This window comes from Rhinopithecus roxellana, chromosome 16 (genome assembly GCF_007565055.1).
Source record: "Rhinopithecus roxellana isolate Shanxi Qingling chromosome 16, ASM756505v1, whole genome shotgun sequence".
Lineage (NCBI taxonomy): Eukaryota > Metazoa > Chordata > Mammalia > Primates > Cercopithecidae > Rhinopithecus > Rhinopithecus roxellana.
In genome coordinates, this window is record NC_044564.1 from 85,600,588 (window position 1) to 85,620,355 (window position 19,768).

General features: G+C 43.3%; 1 protein-coding gene across 6 annotated transcripts in view; it reads right to left on the reverse strand.

The window, feature by feature from the left end:
* AOPEP (aminopeptidase O (putative)) overlaps nucleotides 1-19,768 on the reverse strand; it is a 374,597-nt gene that overhangs the window by 305,838 nt on the left and 48,991 nt on the right. For all 6 annotated transcript variants that reach the window (XM_030919337.1, XM_030919338.1, XM_030919336.1 and 3 more), the window contains exon 4: nucleotides 3,008-3,161. In XM_030919337.1, the coding sequence (XP_030775197.1) occupies nucleotides 3,008-3,161 (154 nt within the window). The remainder of the gene's footprint in view (nucleotides 1-3,007; nucleotides 3,162-19,768) is intronic.

The following is a 19,768-nucleotide window of genomic DNA, read 5'->3' on the forward strand; positions in this document are numbered from 1 at the left end:
ACTGAGACCATGCACCTGAGCTCCTTCAGTCCAGCTTCTGCCAATAATAAAACCTTTATTTTTATCTCCTCTGTCTGTTCCTCAACTGGTGAATTCAGGAGGACAAGAGAGGAGTTGTACTTGCTTCTTCCCCTAAAGCCCAACAGGAATTTTAGACATCCTAGAATCTTCATTTGATTTAACCATTTCTTCCTCCTTTCACAATAGTGGGTGCAAGAAAACTGAGAAGCCATTTAGGCTGCTTCTGAGCAGGAAGGAGAGAGCACAGAGTCAGTGGCTGCTGCCCACTCCCCAACCCCACATCTCTTTGGAATATGGCTAGAAAGGCAAAATAACAAATGTCTGTCCTTGCCTTCCCCTAGCCTTCCAAAGGCACACATTTTCCAACTGAGCAGCTCCTCTAAGAATCAATCAATGCTGAGGCCTTAGATGAAAAAGGGAAGAGTACTTCTTCACCATCGAGAATTTGAGAAGCCATGGACAAAGCCTTCATTCTATAGATAAGGGAAGTGTGGCTTTGTCCAAAGAGCTACATCCAACCACCAAGAATGGCACTTTCAGGCTCAAAGGCATCGCTCTCCACTTCTGTTTGCCGTTCCAACACAACACACTCTCGTCAATCATGGTGGCTCAAATCATGGCAGTGACTCTCCAGATGGGAAGGTAGATCAGACTCCAGGTGAGGCGTTAATGTTACATACAGTTTTTTAAAGTCTCCAGGTAAGATTCTGACTCACCTCTCTCTGGGATCAGGCCTGGATATAAATCCAGGTATTGCTACTTAGTAGGTATATTAATGTTAACAAGTTACTATCTGAGCTTCAATAGCCTTATCTATAAAATGGGAATAATAATCTATCCAATCTGTCTTGCAGGCCTATCCTTAGGACTAAAAGAGATTACATTTAGATCAAGACTTAGTTTCTGACTTGGAACAACCAATGGCTACTGTATATCAATTCAGGATAGCCTAGGATATGCTGCAGTAACAAACAACCCTGGTGTTTCAGTGGCTTAACACAAAACAGTGTGCTTCTTGCTAATACCAAGTCCACCACAGATCTAAGTGACTCTCCAGAGCACCTGTCATCCTCACCCAGAAATTCAGGCCACCTGAAATTACAAAACAAAGCCTCCTGTGTGATCCTACTGCAGGGAAGAGAGCACAGGAGGATCTCACATGAAATTAAAGTTCCACATGAAACTAGAATATGTCACTTCTGCCCACAATTCCCTTCTTCCCTCAAGAATACAGAAGTAAAATCTAATATGCAATCTAGGATGTTCATATAGCTCAGGAAAGACAGTCCAAACTAGGCAAGCTACTGAACAGGAAGTGGAAATGACCTCCCTTCTGCCAAAAAAGGCAAAACGCAGGCAATAATACGTGCCCATCGGAAGAGAGAGAACATAGCTTCATCTCTGAAAGATGAAGACCAACTGCCGCAGTTACTGTGGTACTCGTAAAAGCAGCAAGGCAAAATAAAACCAACACAAAAAGAATCTGCATTAGGAGTATATCCTAGCTGGTTTTCAAGAAGTAACGAATCATCTCTACCATTACTCTGGGCTTTCTCCACCAGAAGGTACTGACTCAGTGACTGTCAATAGGAAAATTGACTCCGTTGAGCTGGGTATAAAATCCTAGGAGTGCTGCATGATGCACGTGCTGTGCATCTTCTCGGCGTCCCCCTTCTCCCCGTTTTGGCTCTCAAAGCTAGAAACCACTGAACATCTAGACAGGCTGCCAGTAAATATCCAATGGCCTATACTAATTTTTGAAAGCCTCAAAATGATTTTATCTGGTTCATACTTAAAAAAAAAAAGAAATCACTACTGATGTTAACAAAGCCCTGACCAAGCAGGATTCCCTTAACCCAACGGCTTTGTGTCAGTTTCCTTGTGTCCTGTGCTCCTAAAGCAGCAACTAGCCCCACTGGGGGAGCTGCTGTCCCCACAGTGCACTGCTGACAGCAGTTGGTACAACCAACACAGCAGAGTAGCTTAGAAAGTAATCCATCAGAAGCTTTGTTTTTGACCACTTAAGCACCGAAAACCAAACTTAAAAGGTATGGGAGGAGAGGAGGCATTGAATCTGAGGATTCCTTGAATTTAGCCAAACACATATAAATATTTCAGCACACTTCACAGGATTTCATATATACTTACCTTCTTCTCTCTTTCTGCATAAATAATAGGCTCACATCTCTTCTTCTCAACTCTTCTGCCTTTCTTTTCCAAGACAGAGTCTCGCTCTGTCGTCAGGCTGGAGTGCAATGGCACAATCTCGGGTCACTGCAACCTCTGCCTCCCAGGTTCAAGCAATTCTCCTGCCTCAGCCTCCCGAATAGGTGGGATTACAGACACGTGCCACCATGCCCGGCTAATTTCTGTATTTTTAGTAGAGATGGGGTTTCACCATGTTGGCCAGGCTGGTCTCAAACTCCTGACCTCGTGATCCACCCACCTCAACCTCCCTAAGTGGGGGATTATAGGCCTGAGCCACCACGCTCAGCCTCTCTTTCTTCTTCTTTTTCTTTCTTTCTTTTTTTTTTTTTTTTTTGAGACAGAGTCTCAGTTTGTGGCCAAGCTGGAATGCAGTGGCGCAATCTCAGCTCACTGCAACCTCTGCTTCCCGGGTTCAAGCCATTCTCCTGCCTCAGGCCTCCCATGTTGCTGGGACTATAGGCATCTGCCACCACACCCGGCTAATTTTTTTGTATTTTTAGTAGAGACGGGGTTTCACCATGTTGGTCAGGATGGTCTCAATCTCTTAACCTCGTGATCCACCCACCTGGGCCTCCCAAAGTGCTGGGATTACAGGCGTGAGCCACTGCGCCCAGCCCTCTCTTTCCTTTCTAACAGGGCTTTTCCTGCTTTGATTAATCCTATTTTGGTTTAGTTTCTCAACAGGAATGACTCACATTCCCAGTGCTTGGAAGAAATGCATCATACCACTCCCTCAAGTGTTTCTTTTTTCCTTCCCAGCAAGTCCCCCCACACAAACCTGAAGTCAGCCTCAGAAGGTGAGAAGGGTCTCTCTGTTGCCAAATCAGCCGATGAGCACGTCTCCATCTTCACTTCTGTCCAGCATCCCACTGCAATTGTGAAGGTGGAGGCTGGCATCGGCATAGTTACGTAGTAATACCAGCTTGAGCACCCTATAAACAGGAAGAGAAGAACCATAATGAGGCCAATATATGGTTCTGGGCTCTGCTGTGTGATTTCCTCTCTTGCGGCACTTGAAGAGCTTTTGTGATAAGCTGGTAAGAGCCAACTCTTGGCGGTGGGTCACATCAGCAGAAAGGGCACTACTTCAGGTCTCAGGCAAAGCACAGGAGGGATGACGGCTTCAAGGCAACTAGGAAGGTCTGGTCTCTACCACGGATCAGTCTGAAGCCCTTCACGTGAGGGCAGTAGTGCAGGGGTCCCTCTCAGCTGTACACACAGCAGGCTGTATGCTCCTACAGACAGAATATGTCTCGTTCATCCAACACAGTATTTAGCATTTAAAAAATGCTCAATTGATACCAGTTGAATGAGTGAAAGAGTGAGCAAAGCAATGATTGCTTTGTGCTGTAACTATCTTGTCCAAATTCAATTCAAGTCAATCTAAACTCAATATAGCAGAAAACACATGAGACTAGGGAAGGGGGACACTTGGGTTTTCACGCCCACTCTGAAATTAATTAGCTGTGGGAGTTCAGGTCTTACCCTTAGTCCCTTTTATCTGTTTAGCTGGTCTTCCACTCCTTGCTGAGCAGATGAAAAGCAGGTGTAGAGGTTCAACGGAGCCAAGGACTCCTAACTAACTAGTTTGTAACAGGACTGGGATTAGAGCTGGGGCTCCCCATTCCAGTTGAGGGTGTACTCTCCACTTGGTCCAAACCTTAGAGGCTTTTTACCAAAGGAATGAATGGCTGATAACTTATAACACTATACTCCCCTTATTTCTAAGATGTAAAAATGACTTTCACATTTCTGAAATCTGAATGTGTCATACAACCTGATTTAACATAGTATTTTTTCTGAGCATCTGCTATACATTAATCATGTCTTAAGAAGAATTGATATCATCTTTTTTTAACTTTTATTTTAGGTTCAGGTGCAAGTTTGTATAACAAACTTGGGTAAACTGCATCATGGGGCAGGGTGGGAGTAGGTTTAGTGTATAGATTATTTTGTCACCCAGGTAATAAGCATAGTACTCAACAGGTAGTTTTTCTTTTTTGAGACAGGGTCTCGCTCTGTTGCCCAGGTTGGAATGCAGTGGCGTGATCACAGTTCACTGCAGGCTCAACCTCTTGTATACCCAATATCCAATGTCTCAAGTGATTCTCCCACCTCACCCTCCCAAGTAGCTGGGACTACAGGTATGTGCCACCACACCCACCCAGCTTAATTTTTTTGTTTTTGTTTTTTTTTTAGAGAGACAGGTTCTCACTATGTTGCTCAGGCTAGTCTTGAACTCCTGGGCTCAACCAGTCCTCCCACCTTGGCCTCCCGAAGTGCTGGGATTACAGGCTTGAGCTACTGTGCCCAGCCTGATAGGTAGCTTTTCTGTCCTCACCCTCCTCCCACCCTCCACCCTCAAGTAAGCTCTGGTGTCTCTTGCTCCCTTCTTTGTATCCATGTGTACTCAGTGTTCACCTCCCACTATAAGTAAGAACATGCAGTATTTGGTTTTCTGATGCTGTGTTAGTTCACTTAGGATAATGACCTCCAGCCCCATCCATATTGCTGCAAAGGACATTATCTCATTCTTTTTTATGACTGCATAGTATCCCATGGTGTATATGTACCACATTTTCTTTATTCAGTCTAACATCGATAGGCATTTAAGTTGATCCAACGTCTTTGCTATGGGATATCACCTTCTGTTATAGAACACATTTCTCCACTCCTCATGTTCCCATAGGGAGGAACTTCTGTTAGCATAAATCTCTTTCAGTTCCTTCACAAACTCCTTCATAGAAAGAGCTATTCTTCTTTTTCTTGCTTTAAGTTTTAGAGGGTTAAACACATTTGACATCCAATCACTGACCAAATTGGCCTATGGTTGTCCAACGTGGTCTGTGATTGGATGTCAAATTCCGAACTGAAATATTAACATACCCCTACTGGCCGGCAGACCTAACATGACACTTTTAAAGTGCTTTACCAGTAAAAACCAAGAATAGAGATTAGATTTTGATCTCCATGTTCATGGTTCCTTTGTCTATCTCAAAACAAATTCTGAACTCAGGAAGGTTGGACTTAGTTAAAAATAATAATATTTTGGTGAGATTCAAGTTTGGAAGCCATGAAGGGAGTTACTTGAAAGAGAGACACAAAGGGACATGATCAGAACTGGTGGACACCCACCAGAGCCAGCCATTCTCTCCAACTTGCCTGGAAGCTGTACCCTGCTTCTGGAACCAAAATGGCCACTCTTGATATCCCTTTCTTTGTAGCTGACTAAGAAGTTGAAGGTAGGCCAGGAGCTGTGGCTGTAATTCCAGCACTTTGGGAGGCCAAGGCGGGTGGATCACTTGAGGTCAGGAGTTCGAGACCAGCCTGGGTAACATGGTGAAACCCCATCTCTACCAAAAGCACAAAAATTAGCCAGGTGTGATGGCACGTGCTGTAATCCCAGCTACTCAGGAGGCTGAGGCAGGAGAATTGCTTGAACCTGGGAGGCAGAGGTTGCAGTGAGCCGAGATCGGGTGCAACTGCACTCCAGCCTGGGTGAGACTCGGTCTCCAACAAAAAGAACAAGTTGAAGGCGTACTCCTCCTTAAAGGGACAATTAAATCCAGAGACATTGAAGCCAATCAAGTGATAGCTTCTACGGGGCATGAAGCAAAACCACAGCCTCAAAGAGAATCACTGCTATGATTCCAAGACAGTAAGAAGGAGGTAGGGACAGTCACAGACGCCTTGATGAAAGAATGACATGGATATGACATGATGGGCTATACGGACTCCACCTCTCCATTTTTCTGTCTTCCCGTAACTACCTACATTCCCTGGAACCCAATGCCTCCCATGACTGCTCCATAAAAACTTTCATTTTCTACTGGAAACACAATGAGTTGAAGCAGGTAGAAAGGAGCGTGCAGATGGAAGAAGAAGGAGGAAGTTATGGGTAAGGAACTAAATCTTTTGAAAGGCTCTGGTATAAAAAAAAAAAAAAACCTTAAAAAAACACATTTTCTTAATCAAAGGGCTATGGTCTGTCATTCCTTCTCTGAAGTAAATGTTAGAGTTTACCAAGAACCATTAGAATTTCCTTGTTAAAAATTCAGACCCTTGGCAGTTCAGTAAATAAGCAGCAATGGTGAGGCTTTCAGTTAAAAAGAGAAGTTTAAATGTATGAGGCCGAGGCCACCTTTACTTCCTCCCCAAACTCCATTCAGGAACAGTAAAAGAATTTCTATTCTAAAGACACGAACCAACAAGGACAGAGAGAATAAAGCAGGAGACAATTATTGCAGAATATTGGAAGCTAGAATGCAGATGGAAGAGTGACAAACGACATAGCAGACCCGAATCCAGACCTGAACCCTAAGTTGGCAGTGGGGAAAGATAAGACCCACCTCACTTTACCCCTTAGAAGCTCCACAAGGCTCTAGGGCAGAGGAAATGCTAAACTAAGCAGGCCCGGCTGTACATCTAAGAAGTAGCCAGATCCATGGATGTTCTCCCCCACCCTGCACACCTGGGCTATTTGCCCATCCCACACATACCCCAACAAATAACTGGAAGTTTATTTTCTAGAAAGACTAAAAGGAGAGCCTCTGAGCTGGCAGCTGTGGTGTTGGAGGAGAAATGGCACAGTTGAAGGCAAGTGAATGGAATTACATGAACACATGCACATAGGATGCTGAGGCCACCAGCCATCCTCCTTTATTTTGTTCCAGAAGGCTGGCAGCCAGGCTTTCACTGTCTAGGCAAGAGACTGAAAGAAGGGGACTAGCTTAAGAAATCAGTCTACGGTGAAGCTGATGGCTGACGAGCCCTCCAAATGTATTCACAGCTTCCAATTCATATTTCAGTCCCCTGCTCCTGAATGCTTGCACGCAAGCTTCCAGGTATCCTTAGAAAGCCGCTAATGCAAAATCAAGATCCAAAAGGACAAGCAAATGGGAAAAAAAACAAACAAAGCATAAGACAATTAGTAACTCCATCCAAGAAAAAAATTAACATGTACAGAAATAATAATGAAGCCACAGTTTTGCTACAAGGCTTAGCTCTTAATAACACACAAAAATATAATGATATAAATGAAGGCTGGATGCAGTGGCTCACCTATGTGATCCCAGCACTTTGGGAGGCCTAGGTAAAAGGATCACATGAGACCAGTAGTTTAAGACCAGCCTGGGCAACACAGGGGGATCCCATCACTACAAAAAAAATGTTTTTCAATTAGCCAGGTGCATTGGTGGTGCCTGCCTGTGATCATGTACTTGGGAGGCTGAGGTAGGAGGATCACTCGGGCCCAGGAGGTCAAGCTGCAGTAGAGCTGTGATCACACTACTACACTCCAGCCCAGGTGACAGAGGAAGACCCTATGTCAAAAATAATAATAATATAAATGAAGAATACTGATCTAATCAACTTTATGATATTAATTACATTGAGAAGACAGGATTTTAGGAAGGGGGCCTACGTATGATGAAGTTGGGGGAGAGAGGAGGACAGCTAAATTGCTTACCTGCCACAGTGGGAAGACCAACCCTGAACAATAAAGCATCTTATTGAAGGACATGCAGGTAAATATCAAGGAATCAGCCAAAAGAGGTGAAAGTGGTTACTTCTAAAAAGCAGGAAAAATGGAGGAATGGAGATTACAAAGGACTGCTGCTTGGGAAAATGGTTACAATAAACCCATCAGAATTACTTGACTCTTTAAATATTGCATCTTTAATACAAAATAATTGAACTAATCAATTAAGTAAAAGGTAATCTTAACAGAAAAAGAATAACATGTCTGGTACTGAGGTACTACTAAAATGATGAAATGCAACTCAGAAGAAAGAAGCAATTGAGAGAGAAGGAGCACGCACTAGCCTATTAAGAAATCCTTTTAAGAATGAAGCACCAGGCACCACAAGCTTTCTCCCTACATTTGGTTGAAATTGTGGCCTGATTTTCTTGCTGCTGCCTGTCTGGTTCCTGCGCCATCCACCTAGTCCATGGGCAAGATGATGCTTGTGGAAACAGCAGAAACGAAACTACCTGCAAGAGGAAACACTGCTGAGTAGGAGGTGTTTGTTAGATCCCTGCACAAGGTCCACAGAAGTCCACAGAGAGCTCCCAACCCCATCACAACCCAGCACCTCGATCAGAACGTCTGTACCCTCGAGGTGACGTGGGGAGGCCACAGGAAGTCACAGCGGGACCGTGGCAGGGGAGAGAAATGGAGACGAGCAATTAAAAAGTCAGAAACCTTAAATGACCCAGAGTTAGAGAGTGAGATAGCAATAGTGGTAACGGAACCTGAGGTGAGTCCAATAAAAATATGTTAAAACTGTCATTGCTTCCTCACAGTCTTTTCTGAAATTCAATAATGGAAATAAAACAATTGTTTTTTAAATATCACCCAAATTCATATTTTAAGTGCTCAAGATGATTTCCTCCTGTACAGCACACAAGTTTTTTTTATTTTCTTAGATTCCTAAAGTTCCTCTACTTAGTGGAGCTCATTTGGAAGCAACTGTTTCAGTCTGCACGCTTTTAAAAGCAAAAAGGTTTTCTTGGATACCAAATGGCAGTCAAATCAGGGCAGATCAATTGGCTAGGCCAAATAAGAACCAGCCAGAAACCCAATTCCCAAAGACCCTGGTCGAACACTTCTCAGAAGGTTCTCACTAGAGTCTGGCCCTGGGCTCCTTGCCTGGATCCTGGTTGAATGCTAGAGCCAGCGCCGAGACCACGGGGCGCGGCTAGCGCTCTGGAGACGATTTCATCAGTTCCCCGCTACGAGGAACTTTCTAGTATCCTCACTTGGGAGAAAAGTCTCTTTTGAGTTGTCTGTTGCTGGATTATTCCAATGAGCCCAATCTTATGTGAAGACTGCCCACTGCCACAGGGAACAGCACCTAACCTTATCTTCCAATCAGCCTACAAAAATGGCAAAGAATAAGGTGGAAATACTGCCTCAGAAAGCAGAGCATGCATTCCCAAGACAAAGATAAATCATTCCGGGATTGTCTATTGGTTGGAATGAGCCTCCCTTGCAAGAGAGTTAATGAGAGTGCATTGCTTTTGGATATGTCCACTCACTGAGTTCCACCTCTGGAACCTGACAGCTGGGGTTCAAGAAACATTAGCCGCTTGTCACCATCTGCTGTTGTCGTAGTCTTCATCTGCAAGCTCTCAGCTTTACAGCTGTCTACCCTTGATGCTCAGGCTGATCTTCTGAAGGCAGAGGCAAAGAATGCAGAAGGTATGGTTGCCACATGTGTACTGAAAACCACGACCTGATGAGGCCCACATACGGGGTTTAAGGTTGAATGGCATGAAAACACAGTCCACACAAAGCGATCCATTTAAAGGAGAACGACAGCCTAAAGGGGGCATCCTGTATGACTTCATATAGAATGGGCCATTTGTAGACTATTTAAATGGTGTTTACTTCAAATGAGCCATCCTTGACGAAACAGACAGTGAATGCCTTCATTTTCCTTTTGATTCAATCCACTTGCACTAGACTCCCTCGGCCATACCAGCTGCAAAACAAAGAGAACACGCTGTACTTGAATTAACCCAGAGTTTTTCCTCTGCAGAGGCCAGAAACCCCTCACACCACTGGATGATTTCACAGCCAGGCCAGGATTCATTAGCAAGACTAACAGAGACGGGTGGTAGGAAGGGAAGCAGAGGAAACAGCACTCTTTAACTTCAGGCACAAGTCGCCACCCAGCTTGCCCTTCTTTCTGGGCAGATTCTGTAACGCTGGCCTTCTGACCTCCTCAGAAAGAGACCAGAGTTCTCTAACGCCCCTACATCACTCTCTCCTACTGGACTGTATGTAGGGGAAAAACTCTCATACTTCAGTAGTCTCACTAGTAAGATACACGTATCATATGACGTATTGACAATAACAGTTGTTACAAGATCCAAATAGACATTTTCATCTCCACAACAGGACTGAAATTTTCCTTAGATGACCGTGCTTTCTGTAGCTATAATAGAACCTGAAATGGATCAATTTTCAAATCACAAGAGGTAGCTTAACATTTAGTTTTTGGGCCAGGCACAGTGGCTCACGCCTATAATCCCAGCACTTTGGGAGGCCGAGGAGGGTGGATCACCTGAGGTTGGGAGTTTCAGAGCAGCCTGGCCAACATGGCAGAAACCCCATCTCGGCTGGGCGCGGTGGCTCAAGCCTGTAATCCCAGCACTTTGGGAGGCCGAGACTGGCGGATCACGAGGTCAGGAGATCGAGACCATCCTGGCTAACACGGTGAAACCCCGTCTCTACTAAAAAATACAAAAAACTAGCCGGGCGAGGTGGCGGGCGCGTGTAGTCCCAGCTACTCGGGAGGCTGAGGCAGGAGAATGGCGTAAACCCAGGAGGCGGAGCTTGCAGTGAGCTGAGATCCGGCCACTGCACTCCAGCCCGGGCGACAGAGCGAGACTCCGTCTCAAAAAAAAAAAAAGAAACCCCATCTCTACTAAAACTACAAAATTAGCCGGGCATAGTGGCACATGCCTGTAATCCCAGCTACTCAGGAGGCTGAGGCTGGAGAATCACTTGAACCCGAGAAGCCGAGATCGTGCCATTGCACTCCAGCCTGGGCAACAAGAGTGAAACTCGATCTCAAAAAAATAAAATAAATAAATAAATAATAAAATAAAATAAAATACAGCTTTGGGCCAGGCGCAGTGACTCACGCCTGTAATCCCAGCACTTTGGGAGGCCAAGGTGAGAGGATCACCTGAGGTCCAGAGTTCAAGACCAGCCTGGCCAACATGGTGAAACCCTGTCTCTACTAAATATACAAAAATTTGCCAGGCGTGGTGGCGGGCACCTGTAATCCTAGCTACTCAGTAGGCTGAGGCAGGAGAATCACTTGAACCCAAGAGGCAGAGGTTGCAGTGGGCCAAGATTGTGCCACTGCTCTCCAGCCTGGGCGACAGAGTGAGACTCCGTCTCCAAAATAAAAATACAAATAAGTAAAATGTAGTTTTGAAAGTAAGTATCATAACTAAAGAGTGTTAAAACAGTTATCTTAATTATTTTTTCATTGACTATTCTAAAACTGTCCTATGAATAGTTTTGAAGATTCTATCTTCCACAGGAGGAAGAATAATTCTTAGTAAAGAGGGGAAAGGGAAGAACACGAAGGAGTAAAGTTCACGAGAGGAGAGAGAACTTTTTATACTAAACCTGTGAGAAACTTAGCTAACTGAGATCATCATTTTTCATAAAAAATTTTAAGAGAAGAAAGATCAAGATATGGTAGTCATTTTTACACACCAGTCATGCCTACCAATAGTAAATTAAATAAGAAATGTATGAAAATTTAGTGTCCTATTCTTAGGTGAGTTTTGGATAAACCTACTCAATATAATTAAAAGCACAGCTATAACCACACACACATAACCACTCTGCTTGTGCAGAGGCAAAGGCAGATCATAGCTCTGCCAAGTTAAGCATCACATGGAACTTCTTGTATTAAAGAGTTATTGTTTTCACTGAAAATTAAAACAGGCACTTAAATTCTTCCTATGAAAACCGTCCATTTTACTTTTTCAACCTCTCCACTATAGGTTAGAAAAACAGCATGAAGCATTCGGAAATATCAAATTGATATGTGCTTTTATTTCACATATAATCTTTCTTTCCTCAATCCTTCAGTAGCCCCTGCTACTTTGCTACCTCAAAATCGTTTCTTTCTCTAACCACAATTCCTTATTTCAGCGATTCCTGTCCAAACTATTATATACATTATGATTACTTTGGAACACCTTTGCATCACAAATTAAAGATGCCTAACAATGTTTACAGGAATACGTATATTCAGAAACATGTACACTTATAAGTGTATATAGACATACCATACGGAACGTATACCGCATATATTTTAAATATATAATATACATACATCTGCACAATAAATATAATATAGTCACAAAAAGGAGAGAGAGCTCCCCATTTTGGCTGCTCTTCCCCTCTTGGCCTCCTTCTCCACTGCTTGGGTCTTTCAGCAAACTCCAGCTTTCCATCAGGACTTTGCAGATGCCGCGTCTACATCTTCTGGTTTTCTAAGTGAGTGCCACCCTCGTGAATACCCATAGCGTGACTGTCTCTTGTTAGTTCTTCTCCACAGTTGCTCAAGGGTTGTAACTGGCACCAGAACAAACGAGACAGTAAGACGCCCTGGGCACCAGCATTGCCTAACCAGGGCGATGTGCCAAGTCAGGCCACCACTTTGCAAGCACTGATGCTACCCAGCAAGGCTTCGGGTTTCCCCCCCTGCAACATGGTACTGCCTCAGGCACGGGAGAGGCAGGAGAGAACGACCTTCAAGATCATTCTTGTGAACTCGGTAAAAGAGCGCCACCTGCTGAACACAAGCGCCTCGATAGGTTTTCCTTGTTGGCTAATGGGATACCTAAAGGAACATGCCCCAGCAGGCTTGTTATTCAAGTCTCACCAGCCACTCTGACCTTCGATGCAGGTGACCCAGTTCCCCTTAAGCTGGATCAGCTAACTGGACACCAAATCATACTGCTCCAGGTGGTCACAGGTAAACTTTAGTGCTTTACACATATGGAACATTCATAAATGTCAAGTCCAAGACAAAAATCTACAGCAACGAGAACTAATATATACATGCCTGCCAGAATCATCAATGTCTGAAAGAAACCATGATGACTTTCACATATGTCATGTATGGTAAGCGCAGTGCCAGGAGGGTAAGAAAGAACTAGTCAACAACAAATCACAAAACAAAAGAATTAACTGACAGAGATTCAGAAAGCACTGGCCCACCGGCAGGTTTCTAATGGGAAAAGATGAATACATTCACGCTTAAAACAGGAATGTCTGTGTCTTGGCGTGAAATAAAGTTTCCCCAGTTCTAGAAACAAGGAGCTTTCTCTACTTTGCATTCTTTCTTTGTGAGAAAAACACGTAATCATAACCATTCCTAAATGCCTCTTAATTTACCATTTCCTCATGCGTAGTTCCTGGTTGCATACTACAGGAGCAGTCTAAACAGTACTGCTCATTTGGAAAAGTTGGCTTTCAGTTGCACACAGGAGGGTCTGGACTCTCAGATCTCGGCTTTTTCCTGGAATTTCCCACACAATGTCAAAAGAAAGAGAATGTCAGAGAGCTAGTCTATTGGGCAGGCCAGAGAGTAGCATTTTGCCCAGAATGAAGTAATGTCTACGTCTTACTTTTGCACAGAAAAATGAAATCAGATCCTGTGCAAGGCACATGTAGTTTTTAACATCTTTCACTTGTTCATATGCTTTTTCTCCTTCCTCTGGAAAGAGCTTCCATTAGGCAGTCTTCCTCATTTACTCGAGGCCTCCCACAAAAAACAAAAGCAGGAAGAATTTAATGTATTTTTTGAGACGGAGCCTCGCTCTGTTGCCCAGACTGGAGTGCAGTGGCGCGATCTCGGCTCACTGCAAGCTCTGCCTCCCGGGTTCACACCATTCTCCTGCCACAGCCTCCCGAGTAGCTGGGACTACAGGCGCCCGCCACCTCGCCTGGCTAATTTTTTTTTATATTTTTAGTAGAGACGGGGTTTCACTGTGTCAGCCAGGATGGTCTCGATCTGTTGACCTCGTGATCTGCCCGCCTCGGCCTCCCAAAGTGCTAGGATTATAGGCGTGAGCCACCACACCCAGCCCTCAGAATATTTTATTTTTCTAGGAAGCAGGGATACACTAAATTAGACTCTATAAAAATAAAACTTTCACACCTGTAATCCCAGCACTTTAGGAGGCCGAGGAGGGCGGATCACGAGGTCAGGAGATGGAGACCATCCTGGCTAACACAGTGAAACCCCATCCCTACTCAAAATACAAAAAATTAGCCGGGCATGGTGGCAGACACCTGTAGTCCCAGCTACTCAGAAGGCTGAGGCAGGAGAATGGTGTAAACCCAGGAGGCAGAGCGTGCCACTGCACTCCAGCCTGGGTGACAGAGTGAGACTCCGTCTCAATAAATAAATAAATAAATAAATAAATAAATAAATAAAACTAAACAAAAAAATTACTAGAAAAAAATAATAATGTACTAAACCGATTCTTAAAATTTGTTGAGGCTGGAAAAAAGGCAGAAACTGTAATTAAGCAGCAAAACCAGAAGAAATGACCCTGAAGTCGATTTTGTTACTATCACTAGTAGTTTCAAATGTTTCTTCCATGAGCATACTACTTCTCCCTGATTATAAAGAACACATTTATTCCACAAATACATATTGGACACGTATTCTACACAAGGTACTGTCTTAGGCATTGGGTCTCTGTGCTCAATAGTTTAGCTATATTTTGGTAGAGAAAATAGGCCAACAATAAGTCACAGGATAACATCTCTGTCTGCCCAAATCGCATTATGCTGAGGAAGTTTAATAATAAAGGAGAATAACAAAGGAGCCAAGCAAGTTAATCTAAATCTATGGTCTTGTCTTAGCCTTCTTAAAAAAAAAAAAGAATAACAACTGCTCAGCTAATAGAATTCTTACAATGGTCATCAAACCATTACCCTTCATTTTAAAAACAGTTAGGAGAAATGATTTCCCTTATGAAGCAAGGACCCAGAGGTCTGTCTTCTGATTTCTGTTCCCTGCCCAAGGGCTGCTGTCATTTCTGTGCTGTGATCTGCTCCCAGGTGCCTTGCCATCTTTGGAAAAACCAGCTGGTGCCCGGGAAATGCGCTAATCAGGCCTGTGTGTCACTGTGATGGAAACTGTGACTTGCTGGGTCGCGCTTTGCCAGTCATGTTTTCAAAGACAGCTCATCATTTTAAAGGGCATTGTGCACACCAGAGTAGAGGGCCTATGAGACCAATCTGCCAATCGAGAAAACATGACTTGGAAAGGAAATAGCATCATCTTGTATCCACATCCCCTTTCTCTAAGGAGTGCAGATACATTTGCAGACATTATTCCATCCTCAGAACAGCCATTTTGGTTCTGGCAAACAGCTTTATTAGTACTATTTCCTGATTGTCCTCTGATAAACCCTGTCTGTGGGAGGAATTGCAGTATTAAGCATAGAGTTCTTTTATCTTGTCTAGCTTAATTCTCCCTCAGCTTGAACTGGCAAAGATTGTTCTGTGATATCATATAAGGTGTAAGTGGTGTAAACATAAGCAAATCTCAATAAGCATCTATTTTATTACTCTGTCCTCAAATGGAATTCGGAAAAAAAAAAAGTCCACAGATATATTCCTGGGGGTATAAAAGTTTTTCATAAAAATTTTAAACTTAATTCTCAATTTTTTGATGATAACCTTCAAACAGATACACAACAACAGACAGACGGATGAATATGATAGAGGTCAGAAAACTTTTTTCTGTAAAAGACCAGGTAACAAATTTTTAGGCTTTGCAGGACCTTGTTGCCAATACTCAGCTCTGCTATTGTAACATGAAGGCAGTCAAAGACAATGGCCATGATCCAAAAAAACTTTATTTACAGAAACAGGCAGTGGACTAGATTTGGCCAGCAGGCCATGGTTCGCTGGCCCCTAAAATCACCCAGATGTGAGTACTGCCAAACGATGTCAGAGTTCCCATCTGCATGAGTGTGTATGATGGCATGGGGATGTGTGGGACTGTGATAATTATCAAGAGATAATGAGAAAAGAACATAAGGATGATGCTTTTGGCTGAGTAAAGGCCCAACGACATCACAGCATGCTGTGTAAGCAAAAGTTTACAGGGAGATAAAAGACAAGTGGTGGAGAACTGGATTATTGTGTGGCTCAGGGTAGAACAGGTGTTCAGTCTCAAAAGAAACTGCATGGAGCCGTCAGCACCACATTCATATGGTGAGGGGCAATTTCATCTCAGCAAAATATTAATCTGTACGTTCAATTTATATTTATATATATCAATATAAAATTCAAATTATGAATTGAATTTGAATTTTATTGATTTGCTAGTTCGATCTGCATTTCGTTTGTAATTGTATTTTGGCTTTATGGATGTGTAAGAGTTGTAAGAACACAGAGTTCATATCTAGTCTTAGATCTATAGTTTTTGAAATGTCATTCTAATATAAATAATTTAAGTCAACTGTGGTAAATCATGAGACCTTTCCCTCTAAAAAGAAGAATGCTCCAGTTTGGGAAACACTGTCGAACACAAGGCTTTACTGCAGGGCCAAACCATGAATGAGAAAATACGTCGGCGTGCTGAGCAGAGGGTGGGGAGAGCCACATGGCATCTTGGGAGGTGGAGTTATCACACCCACACTGCTACAGGCAGAAATGGGAGCAGGCCACCGATCCGTGCCTACCTGAACTTGCAGTGTTTCATATACTCAATCAATTCAGCAAGTCAGGGAACCAAACAGAGACAGCAGAAAAACAGCCTATGTGTTCTAGCAGAACCTGACTGGACAATTGCCAACAAGACACTAGAGCCCGGATAAAGAAGCTGCATGTATCTGCCAACTCTTTAATCCAGTCAACCTGACACCTAAAATTAACCACTACACATATACAATAAATGTGTACTTTTTTTTTTCTTTAGACAGTATCCCATGCTGAAGTGCAGTGGTGCGATCTCAGCTCACTGCAACCTCTGCCTCCCTGGTTCAAGCAATTCTCTTGCTCAGCCTCCTGAGTAGGTGGGATTACCGGCATGCACCACCACACATGGCTATTTTTTTTTTTCTATTTTTGTAGAGACAGGGTTTCACTATGTTGCCCAGAATGGTCTTGAACTCCTGGCCTCAAGTGATCCGCCTGCCCTGGCCTCTCAAAGTGCTGGGATTACAGGTGTGAACCACCATGCCTGGCCATAAATGTGTACATCTTAAATGTGTTGTTCAATGAGATTTCACAGATAAACACACTCACATAATCATCTCCCCATGAACATTTCCATTACCCCAGAAATTCCGCTGTGCCTTCGCACTCATTACTTCCTACCCCATTCCAGCCAACCCTTGATCTGGTTTTCCTCAGTAGAGATTGGTCTGACTTCTCACAACTCATATAAATAGAGTCACTCAGTGTGACTCTATTTTACTCAGCACGTTTGTGAGATTCATCCAGATCGTTGCAGGTGTCACTTTTCTTTTTTTTTTTGATTTATCAATAGTGGTCCATTGTGTGAATAAACCACAATTTGTTTATCCATGCACAATTAGACTGTTTTTGGTCATTATGGAAAATGCGCTGTGAACAAACATGTATTAATCATTTTGTGGACGTAGGTTTTCATTTCTCTTGGGTAAATACTTAAGAGTAAAATTGCTAGATCATGTAAATATATGTTTAAGTTTGTAAGTATCTGCCAAACTATTTCCAAAGTGGCTGCATCCTTTTATATTCTCACCACAATGTGTGAGAGTTCTAGCTGCGGCTCATCCTTGGAACAACACTTGGTATTTTCAGTCCTTTGAATTTTAGCCCTCTAACTGGGTGTAAAATACTATCTCATTATGGTTTTAATTTGCATTTCACTGATGACAGTGTTGAGCACCTTTTCATGTACTTATTGCACATTCTTATATCTTCTTTTGAAAAGATGTCATGTCATTTGTTCATTTTTTTTTCATGAGGGGTTTTTGATTGTTTTATTATTAGGTTGTAAGAAGACTTTACAGGCCGGGCACGGTGGCTAACACCTGTAATCCCAGCACTTTGGGAGGCCGAGGCAGGTGGATCACTGAAGGTCAGGAGTTCGAGACCAGCCTGGCCAACATGGTGAAACCCTGTCTCTACTAAGAATACAAAAATTAGCTGGGCGTGGTGGTGCACACCTGTAATCCCAGCTACTCGGTGAGAGAATCACTTGAGCCCAGGAAGCAGAGGTTGCAGTGAGCTGAGATCACACCATTGCACTCCAGCCCAGGTGATAGAATGAGACACTGTCTTAAAAAAAAAAAAAAAAAAAAAATTATATAATTCTAGGTACAAGCCTTTTGCCAGATATATGTATTACAAATATATTCTTCCAGTATATGTGGCTTGCCTTTTCATTTTTATTTACACTTCGTGCCACTGATTTTCCATAGTGACATTTTTGTTCTTTCCTAATTTCAGTAGCAGAGATTTACATTATGTTATTTTAACATTAGTTTCTGTCAATCATTCATTTTTAAAAATTTTCCTTCTCTGTCGGTTTTTAATCTCAATCTGTTACACTTATGTTTCAGCCTGTTATCGCCTCATGGCTTTGTACTGTTGTTTCATAGAAGTTATATCTTCTTGCATCATAATGACAATGTCAGTTTCCGAATCTTGTTTGGGTTTCTGTCGTAAACTGATTTCTGACGCTGTTCTGCCTCTGAGTCCTTAGAATGATTTCTTGTTTTACCTTTATTCTGCAATTTTTTTTTCCTATAGTTCTCATGGCCTTCCTGTCTGGTGTGTACCAACAGACAGGATAAAATGTGTGGATTTCTTTTAGCTCCATTCGCTTCCCACATGTGTGTTCAAGACCAACCTGGGCAACACAGTGAAACCCCATCTCTACAAAAATACAAAAAAATGGCCGGGCGCGGTGGCTCAAGTCTGTAATCCCAGCACTTTGGGAGGCCGAGACTGGCGGATCACGAGGTCAGGAGATCGAGACCATCCTGGCTAACATGGTGAAACCCCGTCTCTACTAAAAAATACAAAAAACTAGCCGGGCGAGGTGGCGGGCGCCTGTAGTCCCAGCTACTCAGGAGGCTGAGGCAGGAGAATGGTGTAAACCCAGGAGGCGGAGCTTGCAGTGAGCTGAGATCTGGCCACTGCACTCCAGTCCGGGCAACAGAGCGAGACTCCGCCTCAAAAAAAAAAAAAAAAAAATACAAAAAAATTAGCCAGGTGTGGTGGTGCACACCTGTAATCCCAGCCACTTAGGAGGCTGAGGCAAGAGAAGGCTAAGGCAAGAGAATTGCTTGAACCAGGGAAGCAGTGGTTGCAGTGAACTGAGATCATACCGCTGCACTTCAGCGTGGGTGGACAGAATGATACTGTCTAAAGTAAAAAAAGTACACATTTATTGTATATATATGGTGATGAATTTTAGGTGTCAACTTGACGGGGTTAAGGAATACCTAGGGAACTGGTAAAGCATGGCTTCTGGGCGTGTCTGTGCGGGTATTTCAGAGATTGGCCTGAGAGTTGGTGGACTAAGTGGGTACGATCTGTCCTCAATGTGGGTGGGGTCACCTAATCAGATGAGGGCCCACATAGAACAAAAAAGGAGATAAAAGGATTTGCCCTCTCTTTCTCCTAAAGCTGGCGTACTCTCCTCCTCCTGTACATGCTCTCTTGCCTTGGGGACTCTAGAATTTACACTAGCAGCCCCCTGGGTTCTCAGGCCTTTGGCTTTAGACTGAGAACTACACCACAGGCTTACCTAGTTCTAAGACTTTCCGAATTAGACTGAGCCATGCTACCAGCAGCCCAGGGTCTCTAGCCTATTGTGGAACTTCTCATCCTTCATAACCACATGAGTCAGTTCCCCTGATAAACCCTTTATCATCCATCTATCTATCTATCTATCTATCTATCTATCTATCTATCTACCTCCTATTGATTTGGTCCCTCTGGAGAACCCTAATATAGTATGTAAGTTATACATACTATATT